Genomic DNA, 25542 nt, shown 5'->3' with positions numbered 1-25542 from the left:
TCATATAGCACCAACATTTGTGTGGAATTTAATGAAATAAAATTGAACTCTTGTCCACTCCAAATGCCATGACAACCATCCTCATAAGTTTGCAGGAAACGCATTGAAGGATACCAGTATCTTTCTGGTCGTCCGCCAATAGAATTCCTCCTTCCGGTTTTTCGCCATTATCACGGCAATCCTTCTGAACAAGCTCATAGTTGTGAAACAAGCCTCCGTTCATTCATTAGTACTTAAAATGAGGCCGCTTTGACGCACTTTCACCGCACGTGCGCTCCTCTGAATAACGATTCTTTGGGGCCTCGTGTGTTTCCCCGTATTCTCGTCTACACATTACTCTCAACCTAACAATCCTCTAAATGATAGGCTTGTTGGCCATTTCTGCGCCCGCTTGGGCGACGTTTTTTCATCAGTCAGACCGATTTCGTCCACATATCATATTGCAAGTGGCATGCACTTGAGTGCAGACTTGCGCTACTGATTCGCTGCTCTCCTCGCTATCCATGTTATTTCAGTGGCACCAGAGATTTTGAGGCAGGCTGCTAGACTACATGGCAGAATGAATGATAGCTGTCTGCGAAGCAGCATTTGAAATTTTTGTATTCAACAAAAAACACTTTTCGAGGAAGATTCGAAAATAGTCAAGAACTCCGACAGATAATTTTTAAGTCCACACTTAGATATGCTGACTAGAGGCAATGGAAACCACACAGATTAATGGCCTAGCTTAACCTTACAACGTCACCGTTTGAAACATATCCGCCAATTATAAGGTGGCAGCGTGAAGGTACAAAACAGTACTTCGTTGGGTATGTCGACGAACGTTTACAATTAGAACTATGCGGATCCAATATGACCAATATATCCAAATGTCCAATGTGTCCATACACATACTTTCTTCAGCCTAGCATGCAGCATGCCCTAGGAAACTTGCTACAACCGTTAGAAATTTATCGACTCACCACAGAATCGCCGTCGGAAAGTGATCACATTTACTTCGTTGAGAGAGTTTTAAGCCTTTGAAATTTTACTTGACGGAGTAGTGCCACGATGGTCTCTTAAACTCAGAGTAACTCAGAAGGAGCAACGTCCACAAATTTATCAATCAAGCTTGCATTCTGGCAAAAACCCATGGTCTGTTGTAGTTCTATCAGTTTTAGGCAAAGCGGTGTTTTTTCATTGACAAGAAGGTTTTTTTGTGTCACTATTCGTAACTTTCAGTTACTCCCTCTTTTTTACTTTAATTATCTGCGGGTGATTATGTTTCTACGAGGTTCGTCTGGGGTAACTCGGTTTCACTTACCCTTTGCTATTTAATCTAATTTCGGATCACATCAGCAAAAGAAAATAAGCAAGGATCTTGGATATGGGCACAAGTGTGACGACCAGCTTGGAATTAATATAGACGTCAACGTTTGAACGGAAGCTGAGGGACTAGGGGTACAGCTGGTCAAAATCTCAAAGTCCCAAAAATTAGTAACTCCGAATATCGCACCAGCACAGGGGAGGGTATTAAATTCACCTTAACGAAGTTCGGCAAAGTTGAGGTCATAGGCATCTGAATAACCACGACCATATGCACAAGGTCAAGCAACGCAGGGGTAATGGGTAATACCGACAAAGTTAAGCCAGCACTTTGGTGTCAGTAATGAAGAATAAAACGGAAGTTGAAAGGTACTTAGGTACCTTAATAAGCCTTTCAGGCTATGGTATCCGAAAAGCACAATCCATCCACGACTTTATCGGCTGGCAGAATATCCACGAGGTAAAATTCACAGCACCAGATGGTACAGTTAACCCACTACACGAGATAGCCTGGTTTCTAGCGAAAATTCTAAAAACGTCAAAAGGGAAATGAACTGCGTACAGAAAGAATTTATACGGATTTGTTCACGAATTTCCAAGGACTACATTTGGAGATAAGCAAAGTCCTGGTCGGCTTTGTTGTTATCATCTTCAAGGCTGACTCCTTGGTAGTAGCTAAAAGAATAGGAAATTGACTGGTGCGAAATAGAAACCATCAGTTATCAAATAAAGGTGCCGAGTTAAGATACTCCTCTACCCGTCTCATTACAACAGAACTAAAACGTATCGTTCGCAGCAGAAACCCAGATATTCTTCGCGGTTTCATTAATCTACTCACGTATCTGAAGATTTAACGTTAATGGGCAAGCGATATGTATCCAAAAATGCTAGCTAGTTTCAATGGTGTTTTACCTGGTACACAATGACAGAGAAAATAACACATTGTTATCATCGAAAGGCTGTGATGGCTCGTATTCCCGCCATAAACGAGGAATCTTCCTTCGGACATGTTTTAGGACGGATCACTCTATTGTTCAGTAGGCCTCTAAATTTCATTCGCCTCCCACCTGGTATCCAGATCTCACCCTATTGTCTTAGGCAGTTGTCTGCCATGATTACTGACCACACCCAGGGTGATAAATCACATACATACCTTCGTAAACCTGAGCCGGATATCCATATTCCCTTGTATGGCTGGAGTGTGGTCAGTCATTAGGTATCATCACATGTTAATAAGAACACAAATTAAGTGGTAGCCATGGTTTCAACTCATTTGGCAGATAATTGATTGTAGAAGAGTCATCAGTAGCAATGTCAGTGACAGCAAAACCAGATGAGAACACTGGCGCTTCACTGTTGTTCAGCAGTGTCGATTTATTTCAATAAAACCTCATTGTGGAAGGAAAGAAAACGGGGTCATGAGAAGGACATAGTCTACCATAAACCTCTGAAATGTCCATATATCCATCACTCGGTCCGACAATCTGGATAGAGACTGACAGCATGGACGCCACTGGCACCTGTCTTTAGCCAAAGAAATGGTGGGGAATGAACCCCATGCTGGGAGGCAAATGACCCTGACGGCACCAAACTCTTCTTAACCTTCCTAATTACCGTCTACCACGTCATATTCTGTCCGCCCCTAGGCTTCCGCCCAGGAAACAAAGTTCTCATCGTCCTGCATGATGAATGGTCCAACCACCTTAGCTTGTTGAGCATGTTAGGTGCACTCCTTGCTTGAAGTAAGTAATGATAAATTATAATAATTGCTACTTCAACAAAGACAAGTTTCCTAATTACTTCACCGAGAATTTCCTGGTTTCAGCAGATTCCAGTCATACTTCCAGGACATTGGTGGTTAAACATCGGCAGCAGCACAACAACGCAGTCCGAATGACTGTCTGATACATATTACACTTGAGGCCCGTTTTGAAGCAACGAGTGGTGTGACCCGATGAATCCGATTTTGGCAGTTCAGCCTCATCCAATGTCCAAAAAGAGCGACCACTTTCGAAGCATTTTTGGTGGTCTGCGTTGAATCTAACCCAAGTTTGGAATCTTTACCACCAGTCGACCACATTAACCGATAAAACACTACTGGGTTTACAGTATCGTAAACTAAAAAACTATGCTAGTAATTAAGATGTTGTGGTTAAGTAGCTAATAAAGCAACTGGTCGTAGTACACTTAATCAGCTCTATCAGCTATGACAAGTTATGTTTCGGACAAAATGAAAGAACTCTGAGCGCAGACTAAGCGGCTTGATTTAGCTGTCTTTGCTCTCCGTACACGAGGATCAAGGAAAGCATGAATTCGATACGGGAACCTTGAAGATCCTATCGCGTAGAGATACACAGACATCGATGAAATTCTTGAAGGCATGGCATCCTTCTTTAAAGGATTTTGTGAAAGTAGTTTCCAAAGCGTGCTTTGCCAAGTGAAGTACGCATCTCCGTGAACAACTAATGAATATTAATTTTTTTTGAGAAAAAAATGGAACAGTGGAGGAGTAGATCGAGCTAAACAACTTATACAGCTCTGTGGTGTGATTGCTTTTAACTGCTCTAACAAGCAGTACCTTGGGATAAGTCTGATATTATTTAGTTGGTTAATGTGCCGACATACGTCTCATGAAAATATAACTGATAATAATAATAAACACCAAGATATAGCCTACTTCTGTGCCTAGCTACCGAGCCGTTCGAGAGGAACACGGGTGGTGAAATTCTGCTAGTCTGGATGCAACAGTGGAAAATATAGGACTGAGTTCTAGCAGCAAGCGGGCGAGATGGCTCAGTGGTTAGAGCGCGGAGTTACTGACCACAATGTCCGTAGTTCAAACCCGACCTCTGCCTTTCGACTTCCTCTATCTTAGCCTTAGCAACCTGGCAGAATCCCAGTACTCGTGCTTCATTAGGATGGTCTGACACCAAAAGGGTGCTACAGTAGAATGATTTTTCAAGCGGCAGACTTTTCGTGAAACGGTTGCGCACTCTAAGCGGTTATGTATCCCGTACTCGTGTGATTCAAAGCAAACAAAGAATATTTAATCAGTCTAGCCGACACACGATAAGTCCGCCCTTACAGCCTGTTAAAATCGACATACACTGTATTCAGTTGGGCAGTCAGATAGCTTGAGTATTCGATCCATTGGAGGTAAATTAGCGGTCAGCGTATCAAGCAGCATTTCGGGGAACTTAATGTCACAAAGGTCCTCGCGACCAGTGATTGCCTCCAAAGTAGTATCTGCTTCACAAGAATTTGCGCTTGTTCGTAGGTTAATGATATCGCCCGCTATCTCCGATGGTTCCCGATGTATGGAGGCCATTGAAATCGCCAGGGTCTGGGCAACTTTTGCGGAAAACAGCTCAAGGCTGTAACGCCTCAAACCAAACCGTTTTGAGCCAATGCGATGGAACCGTTGTGTGATGGACGTGTTTTCATCCAAGCCTGCTGTAAGCTGAATCCCTTCCAACTGTTTGCACAGATTTGTGGACGTCACGATCGAGGTGACTTCACTTACGGCTCCATCGTTCGTCTGGAGGAAGAGAATAAAGAACGAAGGACGAGGTATAAGGGGAAAAAAGTGTCAGCAAACTAAATGATAGTTGATTTATCAATGAACACCACCATCATCATTGTCGTATTCGAGGTTGTTAGTGAGCTAGTCAATCGGTCGGTTATTCGCTATGCACCGCCTCTCAAACTCCGGTGGATCCATCTGTTATAGCAATCTTCAACGAGGATACTGGGACTACCGATATGACAAACACACGTTAAAAGAGATGGATCAATCAGTTCAATAACGCAAAATGATTCATTTCGTCTGGTGACAGGTAGTGAAAAAACCTACGCTGGAAGGGCAATATCTTAGCCTTAGCAACCTGGCAGAATCCCAGTACTCGTGCTTCATTAGGATGGTCTGACACCAAAAGGGTGCTACAGTAGAATGATTTTTCAAGCGGCAGACTTTTCGTGAAACGGTTGCGCACTCTAAGCGGTTATGTATCCCGTACTCGTGTGATTCAAAGCAAACAAAGAATATTTAATCAGTCTAGCCGACACACGATAAGTCCGCCCTTACAGCCTGTTAAAATCGACATACACTGTATTCAGTTGGGCAGTCAGATAGCTTGAGTATTCGATCCATTGGAGGTAAATTAGCGGTCAGCGTATCAAGCAGCATTTCGGGGAACTTAATGTCACAAAGGTCCTCGCGACCAGTGATTGCCTCCAAAGTAGTATCTGCTTCACAAGAATTTGCGCTTGTTCGTAGGTTAATGATATCGCCCGCTATCTCCGATGGTTCCCGATGTATGGAGGCCATTGAAATCGCCAGGGTCTGGGCAACTTTTGCGGAAAACAGCTCAAGGCTGTAACGCCTCAAACCAAACCGTTTTGAGCCAATGCGATGGAACCGTTGTGTGATGGACGTGTTTTCATCCAAGCCTGCTGTAAGCTGAATCCCTTCCAACTGTTTGCACAGATTTGTGGACGTCACGATCGAGGTGACTTCACTTACGGCTCCATCGTTCGTCTGGAGGAAGAGAATAAAGAACGAAGGACGAGGTATAAGGGGAAAAAAGTGTCAGCAAACTAAATGATAGTTGATTTATCAATGAACACCACCATCATCATTGTCGTATTCGAGGTTGTTAGTGAGCTAGTCAATCGGTCGGTTATTCGCTATGCACCGCCTCTCAAACTCCGGTGGATCCATCTGTTATAGCAATCTTCAACGAGGATACTGGGACTACCGATATGACAAACACACGTTAAAAGAGATGGATCAATCAGTTCAATAACGCAAAATGATTCATTTCGTCTGGTGACAGGTAGTGAAAAAACCTACGCTGGAAGGGCAATAGCTTTGGTTTAGACATGTCCTCTCACCGCCAAACTGCAATCACGTCAGTCCTATAGATGTCACGCTTATTCAGACGTTCAGAGGTCTTTATTCAGTGCATTCATTTGAGGGGGACCAGAAGTGGAGAATTCATCTGGGTCCCTTGTTACCACTAATGCAATTTATTAATTTTGCGAAATTTGGGGTTCAAATAGGACATGGAGTTGATAGTTACTTTGAAAGTAAGCGTATCTAATGAGCCTTAAGAAATTCGATATCATTAGTCAGCCGTCAAAGAATATTCAACAAATTTGAGTCTCATTGTTTCTGTCAAACTGATCAGCTCCTACTTCAAGGCGAAGTTTCTGTAAAAAAGAGTTCCGTCTTTTTCGGCGATCGTTTTGCGAACACCCGTTCCTTGGTTCAGCTGACCGGATTGGATAAGACAAATTGCTATTGTTAACCTTTGGAAGAGCATTCTCTTTATTCCAGAGCTTACCTATTCACCAGTATTCCGTGCCAATTCTTACGCAGTTCAATATTCCAAATTTTAGAGGCCAACACGTACCAACATGGTCGTTTGTTTTTTTATGGTAAGATTGACTTCAGAGGCTGTCAGTGATGACGAGTGTTCAATGAAGTATCTAGGCAATCTCGACTGGATAAGTCTTTCAGCATGGGCTCTTTAAACGTGCCCCATTGTACGTCAAATCTCATTACGCCGGTCTATATGTCGGTCGTATAGACGCCTTTTAACCAACCGCACTCGTCATTGCTGGGGGGGCAGAAGTGGTTCGGCAGTGATGAACCAATGGCCCTTATCAGTGAAATGCCCCAAATCAAACAGGATTTGGGGCATTCAACCGCCATTCATTCCACCACGGTCAAATTCAAGCTGTAATAGTAGTGTGACGCATTCATTTGTTTCTCCTGGCATCCAGAAAAAAGAAGTACAGATACTGCATTTCCATGAGCAAAACGTTTCGTGTTCAACGGTTAATCATAACCTCCCAGGGGTTACATAATACAGGCGATGAGGTCCAGATGAGGCCCAAACTTATTGGTTATGCGCAACATTAGAGGATGCCCTTATACTCCGTAAATACTTCGCACCAAGAAATAAATGGGTCTCGTTTAAGCTGGCTTCATCAGGTTACCAGAAGAAGATGCGCAAAGACGAAGCTATTCACGAGGACGATGATTAGGAATGCCATCCCACTCATTGATGGTCTTGCTCCGAGCTCTTGGAACTCTTAACAAAACACAAGTCAAATAATGTCTTGGGTACACTAAGTGTTCAGCCTAGCATATATATGTAAACAGTCAACAAGAAATCCAGGCAGTCAGTCTGACATTCCTAATTTCATAAATAAATCGGCGATCCAGATTTGGTTGCCCGCCACAATCCGACCGGTCGCCACTTACAACGCTACGCCAGCGAACAGTACGAATATCCCCCAATGGTGTTTTTCACAACCACAAGACGCTGCATCTATGCTCAGTGCGTAGTAAGGAGGCTAATGATAAATAACATCAATTTCAAGCCACTACAAGTCTTGTGGAAACATGCGATGAATTGAAAGAATGAAAGAATGAAACTCACCAGTCGAATGTTTTCTTTTATTCGAAAACGCCGGTGAAGCTTTCGAACGAATGTGTCGCTCAACAACTCTCCCTCATCTATTTTAACCCAAACAGAATCCTTGTTGAGTTTGGTTTTACTAAGCTTCAGATACAAAGCAAGCAGAAAAGAGACAGACTCAGCATATGCTAATCAAATGTCTTGGAAATAATCAATATTGTCGATTGCAGGGTGAAATTTATACCAATTTATACCAATACTGTTCGTGGAACGTATTTTGACGGTGCAAAATGAAGAAATGTGATATTCTGACTGCCAAAAATAGAAAAAAATACTGAACCCTCAAAGTTATTAGAGACGGTTTAGTCCGACTTTAGGCCTCGAGGTATACGGTGTTGGCAGTTTGTCGGCAAACTTCAGGCTTCCTCGGATATCTGACAATTGCTTGTGAGTTATGGACCTCAGGGTGACTAAGGTATAGGGGATATCCAGCATCGACGTACGTATTAGGTTTGGTACACCGGTGGTCCCCCCCATCAGGTAAGCAAAAGAAAGCCTCATAATTCACAGTATCGATTACCTTGTGATTAGCTAAATTTTATGACACGGTTGTTCTCTGGGTTTAAACTACCTGCAAATCTTTTTGTTGTGCGACATTGTAATCTTTCTTGGCGAAGTAAACTCAAGTCAGACTAATGCGATAATTCATGTTATCCAGTAAGCAATATAAGTACAGACGCACTGTTGGTGGATGAACAGATGGCGACTAACCAGTTCATAGAATTGTGTACTCGACTTTTCAGCTTGAACCAGGAAAGCTCAAAATAGTTTAGATTGGGGAAAATGTTACTGCGATACCTGCAAGTGGGGACTGTTTTGTTCGGATATTGCGGCTACGGTAGGTGAATACCATTACTGACGAATGCTAAAGATCAGCTACTCCCAGAAGTACACACCGAAAAGGTCAGAGACCAACTACTGACCGATATATCCGAGTCCATGACCTTCATTAAAACAGCTCACCTTCTGTAATAACGGTAATACCTCAGCTCAGCTCCCGGTATGTATCATCCACGATAGTGTTTTCGGTGAAACAGCCACCAAAAAGGGAGCACAAGCGTATTAAATGCCCGAGACCAGGTCGAAACCCCATATACAACTCATCTTGTTCAAATTGTACGGAGAGAAAATATTCTGGAAATTTTGACGCCTTCTGGATACACCATTGTTAACGGGCCTTCGCCTGATACCGAATCACAATTGTTTGTTGGGTACACCTTTCGGTCAACCAGAGCTGATCGTAATGTTGGACCGGCAAGCGGCTGGAGCTTCTGGTTAGTCGCTTGCTGATTAGGCTTCTAGGTTGTAGTAACGCCTAAATGCGGGCGGAAATGTGCAGGATTCCGCCCACCTTTTTCCTTTTAGGATTTCCGTTCGATCGCTCCGCTCGTTATGCAAACAGACGGGTTTTTCCCAAACCAGTAAATGGTAATCGTTCTCTGCGACCACTCAACAGCACCAACTGACTAGTAAGCCGACATGATTTGCTGACTGGCACCAAAACGTCTAGTAAAACTCTACGCAGACTAAACTATCTGATTAATCTTGTATTTGCGATACATCACAAAACCAGTAGAGTTTGGCTAGCCATTACTGCTTTGAGCTCAGGCTCAGTTTAGTCAGTTCAACGCGGGTGGTCTGCTACACAGTTACAAAATGTGTTCGAAGAATCCTGATTCATTAAATGATTACTTGGTTCACTATTGATTATCTGGGGATATTTTTTGGGCATACAGATTATTTGCTAAGTGAAATTCTTTGTGTTCTACCCATCGTGACTTGTGAGCGATTTTGGACTAATTTTGCAGTGCCACTGTGGTCATGAGACAAAATCCAGGTCTGAAATGCATATCAGTGCGTTCAATCTGAGCGTACATACTGTGTTTTCTTCAAAAAGCTGAAAAGATGAGGAGGTCAGGGAGGCCTTATAAGATTATCGAAAACGTTACCAAGCAGAGTTAGAAAGACTACATTTCTAGGAGAAAAAAATCATTCTTGTGCTCCACAAATCGGCTTACGAATATTTCATGGGTAGACGGGTCCACCGGATCGGATTTTAGTATCTTGCGCAGGCAATAATTCCTACAGCACACGAAACATCCACAATACATTAAGATGAGAAGCCGTCTTTGGGCGAATTGCGGACGTACTAATAGGAATTGCAAGTGTTGTTAATCACTTTGAACTCCGAGTGTAATAATATATCCCTTGTTGACGAAAAGTCCCCGTTTGTATGATCCTGATGGATTAAAATGAATTATGGAGAATATTCAAAGTAAAAAATCACCCGAAGGGAGTTCTCGGGATACCCGTTGACAGACATGTACCTTGATCATCGGTCAAGGCCGGGTACGACAAGGTAGCTCAGACATAATTTGTGCAATATGTTGCTTCAACTGGATGTCAGCACACCAGACAATATTGTCCTACCTGTAAATGTCTGCAAAATTCAAGAAAATGGGGTTATTCCTCATACCTATTACAGCAAGCCACCACAATATCACAATATCATACATATACATAACTGTCGTCAAACACTGAATATATTGTTCGAAGCGAAGAAGACCGTTGGTCAGACTATTGTTCTTTTCACGTCTATCTGGGGAGAATACGACTCAAACAGGACAAAGGATATCCACAGTTTTTAGTGTCACCTGTTGGGAAAACCCACGTTACTTAATACAGTAAAATTTGATCAAGCCAGCGCTTGTTGCGAGTTTCTTATGCTTATCACAAAGTCTTAACTTTTTTTCGAAACAATCATCACTTCTTTGGTACACAACAAAAACAAAATGTTCCGACTTACTGGGGTAACACAAACTTTTTTTAACCTATATGGCGCTGAAAATGTTTTCTTTGGCTTCATATTGTGCGGCATGGGAGATTCTGAAAAGTATATGTACAGTATGTGCGGTGCAATCGCATAGAAACAAACGTTTTGAATGCAGGATTTTCATGAACCAAATAAAGCCATTGGCTCAATAGAAGGCAAACTATTTTGAGGAAGTGCAGTGTGTCCGGGATTTCACTCCAACCTGATTTTTCATTGTTATCTATTCACTGAAGGATAGGGGCGCTAATTTTTTCAGGTGCAATTTAAGCATACCAAGTGGAAAAATGTCCCTGACTACAGCGAAATCATCATTCGAGGATGCAGTCAGCACACTTGCACGTAATTTCGATGCCGTGACTGAGAAATGGATGAATCGATATTCTTTTATGTGCAATTCAATCACACTACTGATTAGCAGCTCACGGCCAGACGGTTAAATGTTCAGACTATTGACGGGGAAGCCGTGGTTTGAAAATGCATTGAGATTCCCGAGATTCACAGTGCCGATGAGTTTCGACTTTCAACATAGACTGGGTTCGTTGAAAAAAATCTCCATTGAATTCCCGAAGCCTCCCGCTCAAGCATCTCTAAGTAGTTCACAGGAAAACAAATCCACAAGATGAATTAAGTTTTCATATGAGAAGTCGTCACTCGAGCAACCAGTCAAAAACACGTGTTGTGGATTACTTAGAGAAAGCATGCAACCTATGTATGCGCGGGCTGATCACACTGCTCCCCGTCGCTCGTCATTAGAGGGCTCAAGCTCTACAATGCTTCTCCGACTTTCGACCTATGATGATATCAGTTACAGGATAAATACTCAGATGTTGTCTATAATGTCACTCAGCTCTTTCCAAGGATGACGATGTACTGGTAGCTTTCAACCTTGCAAAAGTTTTGGTAGCAGACTGTCAAAGTGTGAGAACAACCGGGATTGTCGACAAAAACACCCATCTGCGAATCAATTTGATCTTCACGGGAAGCTCAATTGAATCTCTCGTTTAGGATGTTCTTTAACCAGATGTGCTGTGCGTCGAATAGTTTTTAGCACTCTTGTAAGCAGTTTCCTCCACGAAAATAATTATCGATGTTCCGTATAAAGTACTCAAAAATTGTCGGATTGCCATACATGTCTATTGTGTAACCTCAAAGTATCGCAAAGACTAAGGTGGTATCCTTTTGCTATAGCTGAGAAAGGACAAGGTAGATTTGACCATCAGTATCACTATCATCATGAAGCTCATCATCAACATCATAGTCGTCATTATCATCAGTGACATCACCATATCACTCACCATTATCAGCATTATTATCGTGTGTCAGATGTTCAGAGTTTAAACCCCGACACCGTCATGTATTAGCACGGCTGATGAGCTCTAATGAGAGCAGACATCCAGTCCAGTGCTACCCCGTTTTGTGTCAGCTGCCGGAATGATTGCACCAAGGAAAAAAAGTGGGCTGTTCAGATGAAAATGATGTGAAAGTGAATCCTGTAAACCCAAAGCCAGGTTGCCAGTTTGTTACCTAATTTTAAGCAATAATATATCAAGAAGACTTTTGATCCTTCTTATTATACAAAAAAACCACTAAGCAGGTTCGTCATAGGCTTGAAACACCAGTGTTGCGGGTGTATTTGATAGAACAAATAAGGTGCCAAGGTGCGCGTTTCGAAAAGTCGAAAGCCCCTATGTACATACCCGGAATGGGAAGCTGTGTAGCGTTTATTCCATCCAACAACAGTGGTGGTGGTGGTGGAATGGAAACGATGGGACGTGGGGGTGGGACTTTGAAGCCCATTGGAGTTATGTCCGGTTCTTTGTGTCCCGCAAATTTATCCATGCTATCAAAAGTCCCCGAACGTATTGGTGTTTCCTGTTTCTCGGACTTTGTCGCAGTCTGGAATGGCTCTGATGAAACAACAGCAACCGATTCTCCTCCAGAACCACAAGAGACCGAAGTGGTTGATGATGAAGAGCTATGCTGTTTCTTGATGAGTTTGCTGAGCTGCAAGATAAGAAAAAACTGCCCTAATTCGTTTGAAACACACCGGACACCATTAAGTTTCGGTACACACTCCGCGTTCTAATATTGCGGGACACACGAATGGATGCATAAACACAGTGTAATAAAGATTTATCCAGTTTACTGTAGCAGAAGCGAAAGAATTCGGTTGAATCACGATGAAAAAATCACGGTAATGCTTCCATCTGACAGCTGTATGGGGAGAGGCTGACAATAGAATAATAGCCAAAATGGCCGTTATTTCCATCTTTATAACATATTTCCAACAATAATTCAAATTACCATGATACTTCGACTTATGTACTGCATGCGATATTCTCTCGAAATATCTGCCTTTACATTTCGACAGGAACCGCAAAATGTCGGTAGTTTATTCGTCTGTTCTCAGGCCTATATCGCCGTTTGTGAATCCCAAAGGTTCATTAAATACCAGTAATCTTTCACTTGACATGTCATTTCTTGAGATTTTTTCGCTCCCTTGGTTTAAAGCGGAAAGGTTCTTTGCATCCAAGACTTCGCAATGTGACATCCGGTTTGTCAGTAACCCAACCCATCTGTCTTTATAAACGATCGTATTCCCGGGAAGGCTATCCATGTTTGCACTCCATAAACACGCAGCTAAAGCCCTTTTTTACGGTTGTCAGCAGATGTTGAATTTCATAATGACTAAGAATCATTCAGTGTAACACCCTTTTAGTGCCTTGCTGCCACACCACCAGAAGGAAGCACGAGGGCTGTGATACTGCCAGTTTGCCCGGGCCTAAACAGGGGAAGTCGAGAGTCAGAGGTCGAGTTCGAACCGTTGACCTTCCGATCAGTCATCTCGCCCTCAGAGATACTGAATTCAATCCAGGTAAACCAGTCAACTGATTTCCAGTTGCACCAACTCTATCCAATCGTCCATCCAAATATCTGGTAACCAAGATTTTATCTTTGGTTTAGCTCACCTTAGTAGGGCATTCATTTTGTCATAAGACTCATCTTTGATGTCAGAATTAGAGTCGATTGGGGTGTAAGCAGTCATGGTAAACTGACAACGCGTAACTGGGAGGAAATCCTGTCAATCAGGGACCTTTCAGGCCGATGAAATAACGATGCCCACTCTTTACAGCCTACGGCAGCAAGGTAAGGATAGCCAGAATTAGGTTTAGTGATGAAAGAGTTAGGCCGACTATTGTTCTGGTATTCTGAGTCCTTGCGTCTGATATAAAGTACAAAGAAATTTCGAGTGACGACAGTGTGCGAGCAACAGAGCTTATTGTCACTACTTGCTTCGCAGTGCGGACAATAAAAACAGCCAGACAAGTCAGCAGTTGAGGCTTGAAGCTTGATTTTGAGATGTCGGTGCCGGGTGCTCCGCAGATGTTGCGGCAAGGACCGATGCATGACAAATGGTGCTGTCACTTGTAACGACCTGGCCTTCAACGAGAATGCTATTATTAAAGTGGAATGGAAAATAAAAAGTCTGTAAATGAAAAAAGAAGGGAGACATCAGCAGTGGCATGACTTTGCTTAATCATTATGATATATGCAGCAAAAAAGGCAAGCTAATGAAACCATGCGGCGGCTGATGTTGCATGACAATATTTTTAATGGTAGAAATTGGGGTTGTACGTGTGCTGGAATACTTGGACAATTCGCCACACGCGTCCCGACCCCAACCCAAACATCGATGTGTCTATCAGTCCCCTAACTACTAAACAACCCAGTATGAAAATTTGCTGGCGTCAAATTTGGACTGCAGGTATTGTTCACTGAAGCATACTTTTATCAAACAATGCTATTTTAACTGTCTCTGAATTTTTGATTTATCCTACGTCCGAGGGACGCAAATATGGGTACATTTGATGAGTTTTGTAGTTACTCCCTTCAGAGGCTACACAAACAGCTCAACTAGTTGAACGTTTTCATACTGAACGGGGTGGTGTAGTTTCTTGATTGGTAGGCTAAAGGGGGGGTTAGACAATCACTGAAAGGGTTGCGATGTACCAAAATATGGATGAAACAGCTTTCTTGCCGGCTCACACCAATAGCCATTTCGGTGACAAAGTACCACGCTGCCTCAAAGCGTTCCCACATTCTTAACCCCGAGGTATAAATTTATGTAGGATATTCTTCCTACTTCTCACTTACTTTCAGCTGGAGGTTAGACGAGTTCACTCGCTTTAGAGAAGAAATTCCCGATGGAAGTTGTAACCTTGCTAGGCGTTTGATTCCTTCCCTCGTTTGTACGAGGTTGTACGGCGTTTGTATTTCAAGTAGCTAACTCAGTTTATTTGTTTACACAGAGGCATTAGCACTGAGGATAGTCGTTTCAAATGCATATTATGGAAATAAGCTACTTTTTTTGCTAGTCTCTGCATGCAGCACTTCCACAATAATGAGTGGTCTCGAAGACGAACCCCCCTCAGAACCTACGCTTCTTTACCTCCCCAAGCCATCACTAAGAAAAATGTGTGCAATTGACACACCTCCATCTTGACCCAACGCACACAAACGTAGGCAAGTTATTCACGAGGAGTCAGGTCCTGTGTAGACACTTAAACAATGGAGTTGCGTAACCACAAGTAGTATGATACTGGCGTGTATATTTTGCCCTAACAAGCACAGGGAGAAGATACTTGGAAAACAAAATTTCTAGGTAAATGTCGGGGACCGATGCTGAGTTTCGCTCCTGGGTGTGGACATGGATCAAGGTAATTTGCGATGCCTCTGGTCATAGTAACCCAAAAGCTGAAGTTTTTCTCAAGGATTTTCAAGAATTATGTGACATTTATCGGGAAAATATCTTTTACAGGTTACGAGTATAAACGTGTGCTTAGCTAGGTGCTGTGAAAATAAATAGACTACATTACCTCTTCAATGCTTTCCCCAGTTTGTACGGCCCGATTAGTTGTTTTGACTCGGCGCGTAATCAGAACCGATGGAGCTGGCAACAAACCTGATTTTCGTGGCACACTGTTTAGGGTTTTCCTTCGAAGTTCTCCATTAGCAGTGCGATGCAATGATTCTATCTGGGGAGTGAGATGAAATAGTAGGCTAACGGACTTGGAATTGATTTATTTAAACAGCGGCATACGAAACGTGTCCATGATCGAAAATCTGAGAAAGCGCATGTAGAACATGAAAGCTGAGCAGTTGTGGACTACGTTACAAAAGAGAGAATAAACTGCGTCACTAGAACCATAAACCAAAATGCGTCCTTATGATCAACTGTTGGGAAGTCTTTCGAAGTAAAATTCTCTCATCAACTGGCAATGTTGAGAACTTCCAGTTTCCTTTGCACAATTCAACAGGCGGCAAAATCGTTATTTTTCGAGTTCTCACTTTGGAAGAATAGATGCAATGTAAACTTTTGTAATGAAACAATTACTCTTAGTGAAAAGCTGAAATTGAAGCAAATGGTTATGGTTGCAAATCTAGTATGCGATGTTGTTATACATCCATTAACCGGAGGCGCTCGGTTGAACAATAGTTTAATTACTTATTCCTTATGGTCTTCATTTTCCATTACGGCTCATGGATGTGGCCACCCATATATCGATTTTATTCAGGAATGAACGGCTAGGTCGCCACGATGCTGATTTTCTGTACATTTGAAACGATACTTTTAAAAAGGAATTGTTTTGCCAACGTTTCTAGAAAGCGTGTTCCGCACAAACAAACTTTATGGTGGTTACAAATAATGAGCTTTTTGATGGTTCTAGACATTCGGTTCGCATTGATACCAAACAAAGATGTGGCAGACTTGCAGCTCCTATTCTCCTCATGGGTACATACATCACTTTGATCGACCAGACTGAACAGAATATTTCAGATATTTGAGATATTCTGTCCTCTCAGAAAGACACAGTGTGTGAAGGTTAGGAAGGGAGCGAGTAGACTAGAGACGTCAAGTGGATTTGGTGAAAAAACCGTACAGCGGCTGGCGCACTCGGCCAGTGGAACGCAAGCCTACAGGCACATACTAATTTCTCTAGAACTTGGGACCGTGGGACCAGCTTATTTGGTAGAGTATTCTGTCGGGTCTCTGTTTACTTTGGAAAGAACAACACAGCACAAGCGTTTAATTTGGACGTATCTGATAATTGATCCAAAGCTCATTTTTGACATTAAAAATGAGCCTTGGTTAAGGCATGCGATATCATGCCCCAGTGACAAATCCGACTTCAGGATAAAGAGTGGAACTGACGAGAGTATAGGACTGTATGTTCGTTTTAGGTGATTTCGGGATCCGTAGCATTCATGTTCACATTACGTTCATGCAAACAGTCCTCGTTCTGTTCTGGCGCAATCATTCTGGTAGGCTAGCACCAAAGAGAGGAACTCTGGACTCGCTTTTGGCTCTTACTGGAGCTCACCAGCCGTGCATATCCTTTGCCTTGCAGAAGATTGAAACCCCGACATCGGACTTATGAGGAGAGCTTGTTACCATTACTCCACCAATGCACATTAGAAGAACCTGATTTATCACGTCTCACGTTGCGATAGTGTCCACGTTAGCCTATTCCATCACTTTCAGCAGACCTGCAAGTGCCTCACTGTACTTGGGAGAATACGTTGGTAGCTTTATCCGGTGACTTTATTTTAAACACTCACGAAACCTTCCAAAAACTGAGGCTTTTCTGAGGAAGTTATGTTCTCGTGGCGTTCTCACAACGAATGGTGGAATAAAGCCGAAGTTGGTTGCATAGTTCCAGTAAATCTATTACTGCCTAACCGTCTGAAGTAGTTCCTGAAATGTTCATTTCGGACCACCAACAGATGACACTTCAACTCCTTTTAACTCTTAATTGCAGAAAATGTATTATACAGAGTCGGACATTTTGTTGCCCACCAAAAATCGTTCAGTCGTTTGTACTGAGCGTCATGGCCTTAGGACGCACAAATCAAACTTCAATCGGGTCTAGTCAAGGTGATGGTCAGAAGCAAATGGCTTGCGATATCTTCATTACTCTTATTTCTTGTAGTCAGCTCGGTAACCAATGGCTTTGGGCTAAGCCAATAAGCGAGTGCTTATCATCTCATCTACTCATAGATTTCTTAAGATAATTTTGATACAAGGAGAATTAACAGCAGCCAACGATGGCATGAATTTCCCTGGCCGTGTTCTAATAGGAAAGCCCTGGAATGCCAAGGTATATTTTCTCCTGAAAGTCAATCAAAGCCCCGTAATATAGGTTATCAACTACACTTTTCGAGATGTGTAGATGCCTCAATTTACGCTCTCCCGGACGTAAGAATTTCGCTGAACTAATATGCAGTACTTGACTGGACACCAGTGCAGGGCAGAGTGTACCTTGTGAGATAGAATTTCCCGGGAGGAACAAAATCGTACATCAGCTTATTTCTTTGTCGCTGCACCGGTGTACCGGCAGACCATTGTTTTATCTGTAAGGACGAGCTCTGATGGCAAGCAAAATACATTTCTGAAAGATCCTGTAGTAACTGCTAAACTTGTGTGGGGCTCACCAACTGTTTCGGTTGGCACCAAATGCCTTTATAGTTGAAGCTATCTTGCAAGTTGATGCTACACTTCCATGTCCTGACGATGTGCTCAGAATGACTCCACTAAAACCCCCGGTCATTGATATGGTTCTGCACTCTCAATGAATGACATTGGATTCCAACAACATGCTGACGTTTGCCAAGTTGATTATATTTTTCCAAGGACGGCATTCCACTTACCGTGTGCGAAGCAACGCCTCTGAAACAATATAGCCTATCACCCTAGAAAAGCTCGGGGTGAGCTTAAAGTACCACTCAGAACGCTGAGTGACACTGGAAATCCCTCAGGTTGGGAATGGAATTTTGTTTAGGTGTTCGTGTAACAACCGACTCTATGTATATTTCGGAGCGCCGTTGACCTTGTCTAACAGCTTGATATCCTCCAAGCGATTCCAGCAGATGCTTTGCATTGGAATACAGACACGCGTTGACACAACATTAAGAAAGCCTCAAAAGTATCACGAACATAGATTGGGATATGCAAGCCAGATAAAGTTAAAAGGCCTTGAAAACTGTTAACAGCCGTCCGTCACTGGCCTAACTCTGGCTGAAACAAGCTACTGAAATCCCCCATGAATGACGGACAACCTAAAGCTAGGTGCAAATGTCGGACGTGGAGTTTGGTAAAAATACCAATTCTTGTTCTACGCCCAGCTTTCATTAAGTATAACCCGACCACAGCACCCATTGTGACACGCCATTAGTCAGGCTGTTTATTAGGGAATCATTAAAATCTTTTCGCCCCTCTCATGAAGTAGATATATCTGAGGAAACGAAGTGTAGGTTGCGCATCATTTAAAACCGAGGCCATATGCATTAAGACCGCTTACTGCAGTTTTGACCGTGGATTTTTTAACAAGGGCGTCCGTTAAATTGTTATTCGGAGTCCTCTTTAATTTCTATTGTAAGACTAGCCTGATAACAGTTGGTTCTCTGACTTTGGCAGTAGGCACTATTCGCATGTGATCTTCTAAACCAAAATTGACGTGTATACTTTAGTCACTACTTAACGTAAACTAAATTCAGAAGCATCAATGCTTGTTTACAATTTATTCATGAACACTCATGTTTCTATAGACGAAAGGTTCCCTTAGAAGTAAAACATCTTGCATGTTTCAACTGCGTCACAGACCTAAAAACGCTATATCGTACAAGCCTTGGATCTGCTACATATCGTTATATCATCAGGTTTTCTACTAAGAAGTGGATAGGCAGTGGATGAAAATAACATCACCGTTTATTTCTGTAGAAGAGAGCACCCTTCAAGCCGATGGCATGGAGCCATTATCATAAAGTGCAGTGAAAAAGATGTTGACTAAGAATGTGACAAAGATTCGTTTGAAGCTGATTCCCTGTCAACCCAGTTTTCGACGGACTGGACGGTGGCAAGATTTGTCACCATGGGGCAATTTTGCGGTAGAAGATCTAAGTTCAGCTACAAGACTGTTCGAGTGCATCATACTTCCTGACCCTAGAAAGTGATTCACCCAGCCTAGTTGACTGTTGTCTGGATTTGGGTATACCTCGATAAAAACTGGTATGGTGAAAGCGAATGTGGCCTTCTCAAAGTCTTCGAAGTGAGTGCTCTCGAATATGTGGTTGCCACTGAGCTTTCGACAGGTGTGTTGCTTCATCTGTATATTTCTTCTTTCCTTTTCCTTCATAAGAATTGCCTAGACCAAACCACTGCCTTGTTCAGGGTAGTTATCCCCAGATAATGAATATCGTGAGTGGATGGGCCAGCTTTTATCCTCAGTCACACGTTGTCCAACCCAAAGAGTTTGATAGTATGATAAGGGTAAGGAGAATACGATTGGTTGCAGCAACCAGGTTGTTTAGTTCAACGAACAACCAGAAGCCGTCTTTACTACCAGTCTTCAATTTCATCAGGGAGTGTCAGTCCGGAATTAAAATAGCCACCCCCTAGAAGAGATTCTCCAAAGGGTCATCCTGTATTAGGAATACTTTTGCTACAAATTTATCGTTCGATAAGCGTTACGAGCAAGTTTACGGGTACCATGTGAGAAAGGATATCTGACACTTTCAACAGCCATGTAGAATGCTCCATTCCAAGACTCACGGTGAAACAGCTCCACGCGAGTCACTCCACGCAATATTCGTTTAATGCTTACTTTTTTGTATGATATGCTTTTTGAGTATGTAGAAACTTTTTCGAAAATGGATAAGAGATGAAAAATTATCAGGCACTCGGATTAATGTGGTCCAATACGTATCTAAACTTTGGAGTTGCTTACCTTGGATGGTCTTGGCTGAGAAGGCAGTTCATCTGACTTTCTGGGTTGACCGGTTTTTACACGTAAGGAACGAGTTAGCCGAGACATACGATCCGATATAGCCTTTCCAAAATCCGGACCACTGCGTGCTGTGGTGCAATGATCCAAACTTTTCGGAGTAGTTTCACGCCCCAGTGGGAAAGAGTATCTTCGAATAAGCATCATGGAACATCGAACAGTTGTGCATAGATAACTAACCAAAATAACTGTTATAGAGATCTCAACCTGTAGGTGAAGTCAATATATGTCGAAAAGCCAAGAGACCCTGCGATTCTTGGCTTTTTTTAGCATACATTGGCTCCGAATACAGATCAAAAACCTTCATCAAAATTTACAAGCCTCCCCAATTCCAAAGCAAATTGTGACTCAACAAAACATAATCAGTATCCTTTGTAGGTTCTTCATTTCAGTTTGTGCGCAATGTTAAATATATTACACAACAGGAACTTAAGACTCTATGGCGACAGATTGCTCACCTACATCGGATATTCACCACAAAATATCAGCATGGAAGGAAAAAAGTCAGACCTCCAGACGTAAAATGCAAACGGAAGAAAGGTGGATTGTGATGTGGTGCACCTTCGATAGAATATTTTCTTCCACCGAAACTTTCACCAGTAAATCCCGATAGCTCGGTTCGTACTGGCAACTACTGTAGCTCTGACAAGGTTCACGGATATCATTAACCTTCTACTGGGCTTTCTTCAGTCCATTAGTCAAATCTGTAGCTTAGTTTGAGAGCCTATTAACAAGGCAACAAAACCTGTTGGCTGGTGGGGGCCACGTTAGGGACATATATGCAGACATATGCGGAATTATGCGAAAGCCATTAGGATCCCTATGGGATAATTACTGGCATGATTTTAGTGTACCTTAAAAACATCAAGGCACATTAAAACTTGTCATTGTACATTGTTACTGCACCTTAAGAGCGGGGCGGGATGGCTCAGTGGTTAGAGTACGACTTTACTGGCCTGAAGGTCAGTGGTTCGAACCCGACCTCCGCCTCTCGACTTCACCTGTCCAGGCTTGGACAACCTGGTAGTATCCCAGCTCTCTTGCCTCCCTCAGTGGCATGGCAGTTAGGCACCGAAAGGGTGATACAGCTAAACAAAACTTAAGAATCCGCGATACAGAAGAGTCTAAGGCTGGTCTACGCCGTCATCTGTGGAAGAGTCATCGTTTAACCCATAGGTACCTTACCCTAAAATCCTGGATTAAGTTGCACGTCAACATCCAAAAAGAACACGTCAACAGGAAAATTAACCACCATTCAAACTGAAAATCCTGATTCTCGAAATAATTTATCATCCAGACAGCCTAAATAGCAGCTACAATTCAGTCTGTCCCGCCTTCGTTTTCAACCTCCGGTCATCACGAAATGAGCCATCGACTCAGCCGCATTTCCCAAATTCGTCCTCACTTCAACGCTTTAGGTGTCAGACCGATGTCTTCGTTCACACCCACTTATCTCCTCGTGATCCGCTCTAAAGTAAACTTACCTTTCGTCCTAAGTCATGGCTCTCCAGTCTTAGTCCTTATCATTATAATTTTCTCTTCTTCCACCTACTACAAACACTGTTTCGTGAGATATTCCATGCTCCTTTCTTCCTCCGCAAACATGATTAACTGAGTATTTCAGATGTACGTTATGACAATGCTATTGTTCTGCCTGGAAAAACTAGTGTGCTTTTTTTCTTAAATGTTTGATCTCAATCACTGACTAGTATCCACCGGTCGACGAAGACAAATGTGATGGGAAACGGTCAGGTAGTTGGTCAAGGAGGCATTGATCAAATCGGCGAGCTTGGTGATTGACTAACAAACGTTACAGCATTACTCGAGGAGAGATCATCAGTGGTCAGCTGTGTGAATCCTTGCCCATACCTCTATGCCCCACAAAACATTCTTCCGAGATCTTTAAACGTGCAGGTCTCCGCGATGTGATCAGAAAGTATCACAAGTATCGGTGTTCGTTGATCAGTCATTACCCGTCTACTTGCTTTGGCAAAGCTTATGGGGACGTGTGACCAATTATCTGTAAGCCCATTACTGGTAAAGAGATCAACAACCAAAACTGTTGTAGTCATAGAAAGGCAAATTATTCGGTCATAAGTTCAGACAACCATCGGATGTGTCTACCAGAAGCTGAAGTCCAGACATATGCGGATCACATTGTAGTAAAACATTCTTGGACGCCTTACTCTATATCTGTGATCATTTAGCTGAATATAGATATTATTACCACCTTAGTCATCTTCGCCTATCTTTTAATCTCGCTGCCTGAAAGGTTTTTTTCTAATACTCGAAAATCCTATCAGTTTTAACGTGACATCAGGATGCTTATGTCCCTAGCAGCCTTGTGCAGACATGCGGCAGCACCATACGGTATTTCAAAACCGTAAAATTTGTTTCAGTCCCTAACCAGCGATATAACGTAAACATTGATCGGACGGGGACCAATTAGAATGGAGCACCCTTCTGCTCTAAATCCTAGGTCGAGTGATTCAATTTTGGATACAACAGAACAGGATTGCAATCCAAGAATGCCTATGTCGAATTCGGTGCGAAGAAAGTCTGAAAGATCAGGTATCATGTGGAAACTTTGTGTGAAACGTTGTGTCTCTCCAGTAGATTATAAGTGAGGGATTTCCATTGCTTAGAATTTTCTAAGCAAACCATTCATTTATCAAATGGGTAAGTCTCACACATTAGACATGTTTACACTGTGTGAATGTCCAATGATTGGCTTTAGAATCCCGTGGTAAATCAGCTCTTGGTGGTTTACACATCAGCACATTGCAGATTGACGTCCGGATCAACAACAATTCCGGGTCTTGAACAATCAGTCTTTCTGGGATTCGGTTATCTCTGGTTCTGTAGTTTCCCGATTGGAGAGTGGGTCATAAATGTCTAAATGGGTGGCCCACAAATTAAGAAGTCGATACCAATTCAGGATAAGTAGCTTTCATTACTAATTGCTGTCGCTGCGTTTAATGCATTCACCTGCTTAGTAGGTATTGCGGTTTCTGGTGACTGACACACGAGAGGCCAATAAAAAGTGTCGTCAACGTCTGTGACCGAATCAACTGGTCTTCAAACATTAACCAGATGTTTATTTTGATTCACTTCATTGATATGCGTACCGTAGATTAATCCAGCTATAAGGAAACACCTACACAGTGCTCGTCAACCACTTAGCACAGACTAGCCCGCCATGAGAAGGGAATTTCTTCAGGATAACTCCAAAAACTTAGCGCTGATTACAAACTTGCAAAACCGTATAAACACTGGATGGAACAGACCAGCTACTGTAAATTAATTCGCATGAGGATACGATGGGACTTTTTGAGCCAGCTGTTCTTTCAGTTAAAATGTCAATTTAAAGGAATGTGAGGAAGGGTCTGTTCCCTATAGTGAAAATAATGAAAAATCGGTGACTTACTCAGAATGATGGGACCCAGTAAAGCTACGAGTCTGCGTCTCAGATCTAGTTTGCTGCGCTTTAATGTGCGATGGTTTCTCGCTCCCGTCTTCCAGAACTGTTTGCTTATCTGATCTTTGCGTGTGGACTTTTGGGGGAACAATAAAGATGGATTTGTAGCCACTGTCACGAAATGACTTCCGAAGGCGTGTGTTGATCCGATCAAGCATGGTGTGTTCGAGGCGTTGTGATGCAGACTGAGCAGTAGTTCAGTGATCGCTGTTCTGCATTGGGTTGAGCATCACTTGGCGTCACGTGGTGTGAATCGCCAATCGAATCACGCTCAGGAAGGGTCAACTCAAAATGAGGTCGGTGGACATGGTGGAGGAGGAGGCAACATCACGCACGTGATGCGTCACATGAGCGCTGAAAGGATGCGCAGCATCAGACGAATGAAGCAACAGGTTACACAGCTAAGGCTAATACATAAAACTGCTCGCACAAGAGTGAATGTTTGAGGCTTTACAGTTATAAGACGCTTCAATAATGCACTTTGTTAGTGACCACCCAATTCGACAGTGCAGTTTTACGAAGCATGTGCGTATATTCTGCTAATAAAGTCGTTGGTATAACGAAACTTTTTCGCAACAAATTCCTTCGTGTGTATAGCAGTTGGGATAGCTGGTTGATAAAACTGGCGAACCTGAGACCAGCCAAAGTTCGTTTTAGATCAAACACGTTGATAAGACACGTTTCTTGCAAACAAGTTCATCAATAACTTGAATTTCCCGACCTGATTTCCGATCAGGCCGAACGATGCCGTATCCGAGGTTTCGCAAGTGTCTACTGGATTCCACAATATCTCTATAGTATGGTGGAATTTCCCTCGAAGAAAAACTGGCATCTTATCGGAAAAGACCACCTTTCAGGTAAGACGAACTGGGGTAGACTCAAAATGAAGTAGTCGTGAACAACGAAACGTCTTAAACATCTTACGGCATGCATTAGGGTAATTCTGATCACCACCTTTTAGCTCACTGTTTTATACACAAAACCCTGGTCTAAGTATGTCCGGTTATGGTTTGGTCGGTCGTATCTAAAGCACAGATCCCCTCGATTAGAAGCGATGTAGAATACACTTTGGCAGACACTAGGCTATAGACAACGAATCTGCTAATTTTCTCATAAATGTGAGGAACTTCTATCGTACCTTGATACGAGTTCGTAGAACGGTGCCACATTGTGTTTGATATCAAACAAGTTTGCCTCAACTAAATATTCGAATAGTTTTTACTTCAAGTTTTCCTGGAGAATCCTTCACATGCTAACAGGCAACAGAGATGAAAATTAACACAAAGTTGAGCTGAGTCCACGCAGTACGCCCGCACTCGGTAAGTATTATCTGTCTCACTGGCAGCGAAAAAAGACACAGTAAAATAAGTCTAAAATGATGAACTCGTTGACAGTTGGTATGCTATGGTTATTGACTTTATTCGGAGAAGTCCCCTTGAATGGGCCAGTGAGGACAGCGTCCTGTGCCGGGTGAAATCTTAATGTGGACATCCGCTTTCTAAATGTGATTCGAGGGATCATATGAAGCGATATGTTTCAAGAAGTGGTTAGAAGATTCTCGTTAGACCAAAGACAAATCAGCAAATTGAAGCACTT

At 42.6% G+C, this 25542-nt stretch overlaps 2 protein-coding genes across 2 annotated transcripts in view; both read right to left on the bottom strand.

Moving 5' to 3' along the window:
* T265_09364 (hypothetical protein) overlaps positions 1-13325 on the bottom strand; it is a gene marked incomplete at both ends in the record, with an annotated part of 28692 nt that extends 15367 nt beyond the window's left edge. Inside the window, 6 exons of the mRNA XM_009175401.1 lie at positions 4412-4843; positions 5411-5842; positions 7755-7877; positions 10600-10679; positions 12324-12630; positions 13263-13325. Of these exons, the coding sequence (XP_009173665.1) occupies positions 4412-4843; positions 5411-5842; positions 7755-7877; positions 10600-10679; positions 12324-12630; positions 13263-13325 (1437 nt within the window). The remainder of the gene's footprint in view (positions 1-4411; positions 4844-5410; positions 5843-7754; positions 7878-10599; positions 10680-12323; positions 12631-13262) is intronic.
* A 16-nt stretch (positions 13326-13341) lies between these two features.
* On the bottom strand, positions 13342-24104 carry T265_09363 (hypothetical protein; the record flags this gene model as incomplete). The annotated part of the gene is made up of 5 exons (XM_009175400.1): positions 13342-13514; positions 13821-13974; positions 15504-15662; positions 20412-20598; positions 23896-24104. The coding sequence occupies 5 exons, from the start codon at positions 24102-24104 to the stop codon at positions 13342-13344; spliced, it is 882 nt and encodes a 293-aa protein (XP_009173664.1).
* Positions 24105-25542: the final 1438 nt, after the last annotated feature.

The sequence above is a fragment of the Opisthorchis viverrini genome (genome assembly GCF_000715545.1).
Source record: "Opisthorchis viverrini unplaced genomic scaffold opera_v5_277, whole genome shotgun sequence".
NCBI classification, from domain to species: domain Eukaryota; kingdom Metazoa; phylum Platyhelminthes; class Trematoda; order Opisthorchiida; family Opisthorchiidae; genus Opisthorchis; species Opisthorchis viverrini.
This window is presented reverse-complemented; position numbering and strand designations above follow the sequence as displayed.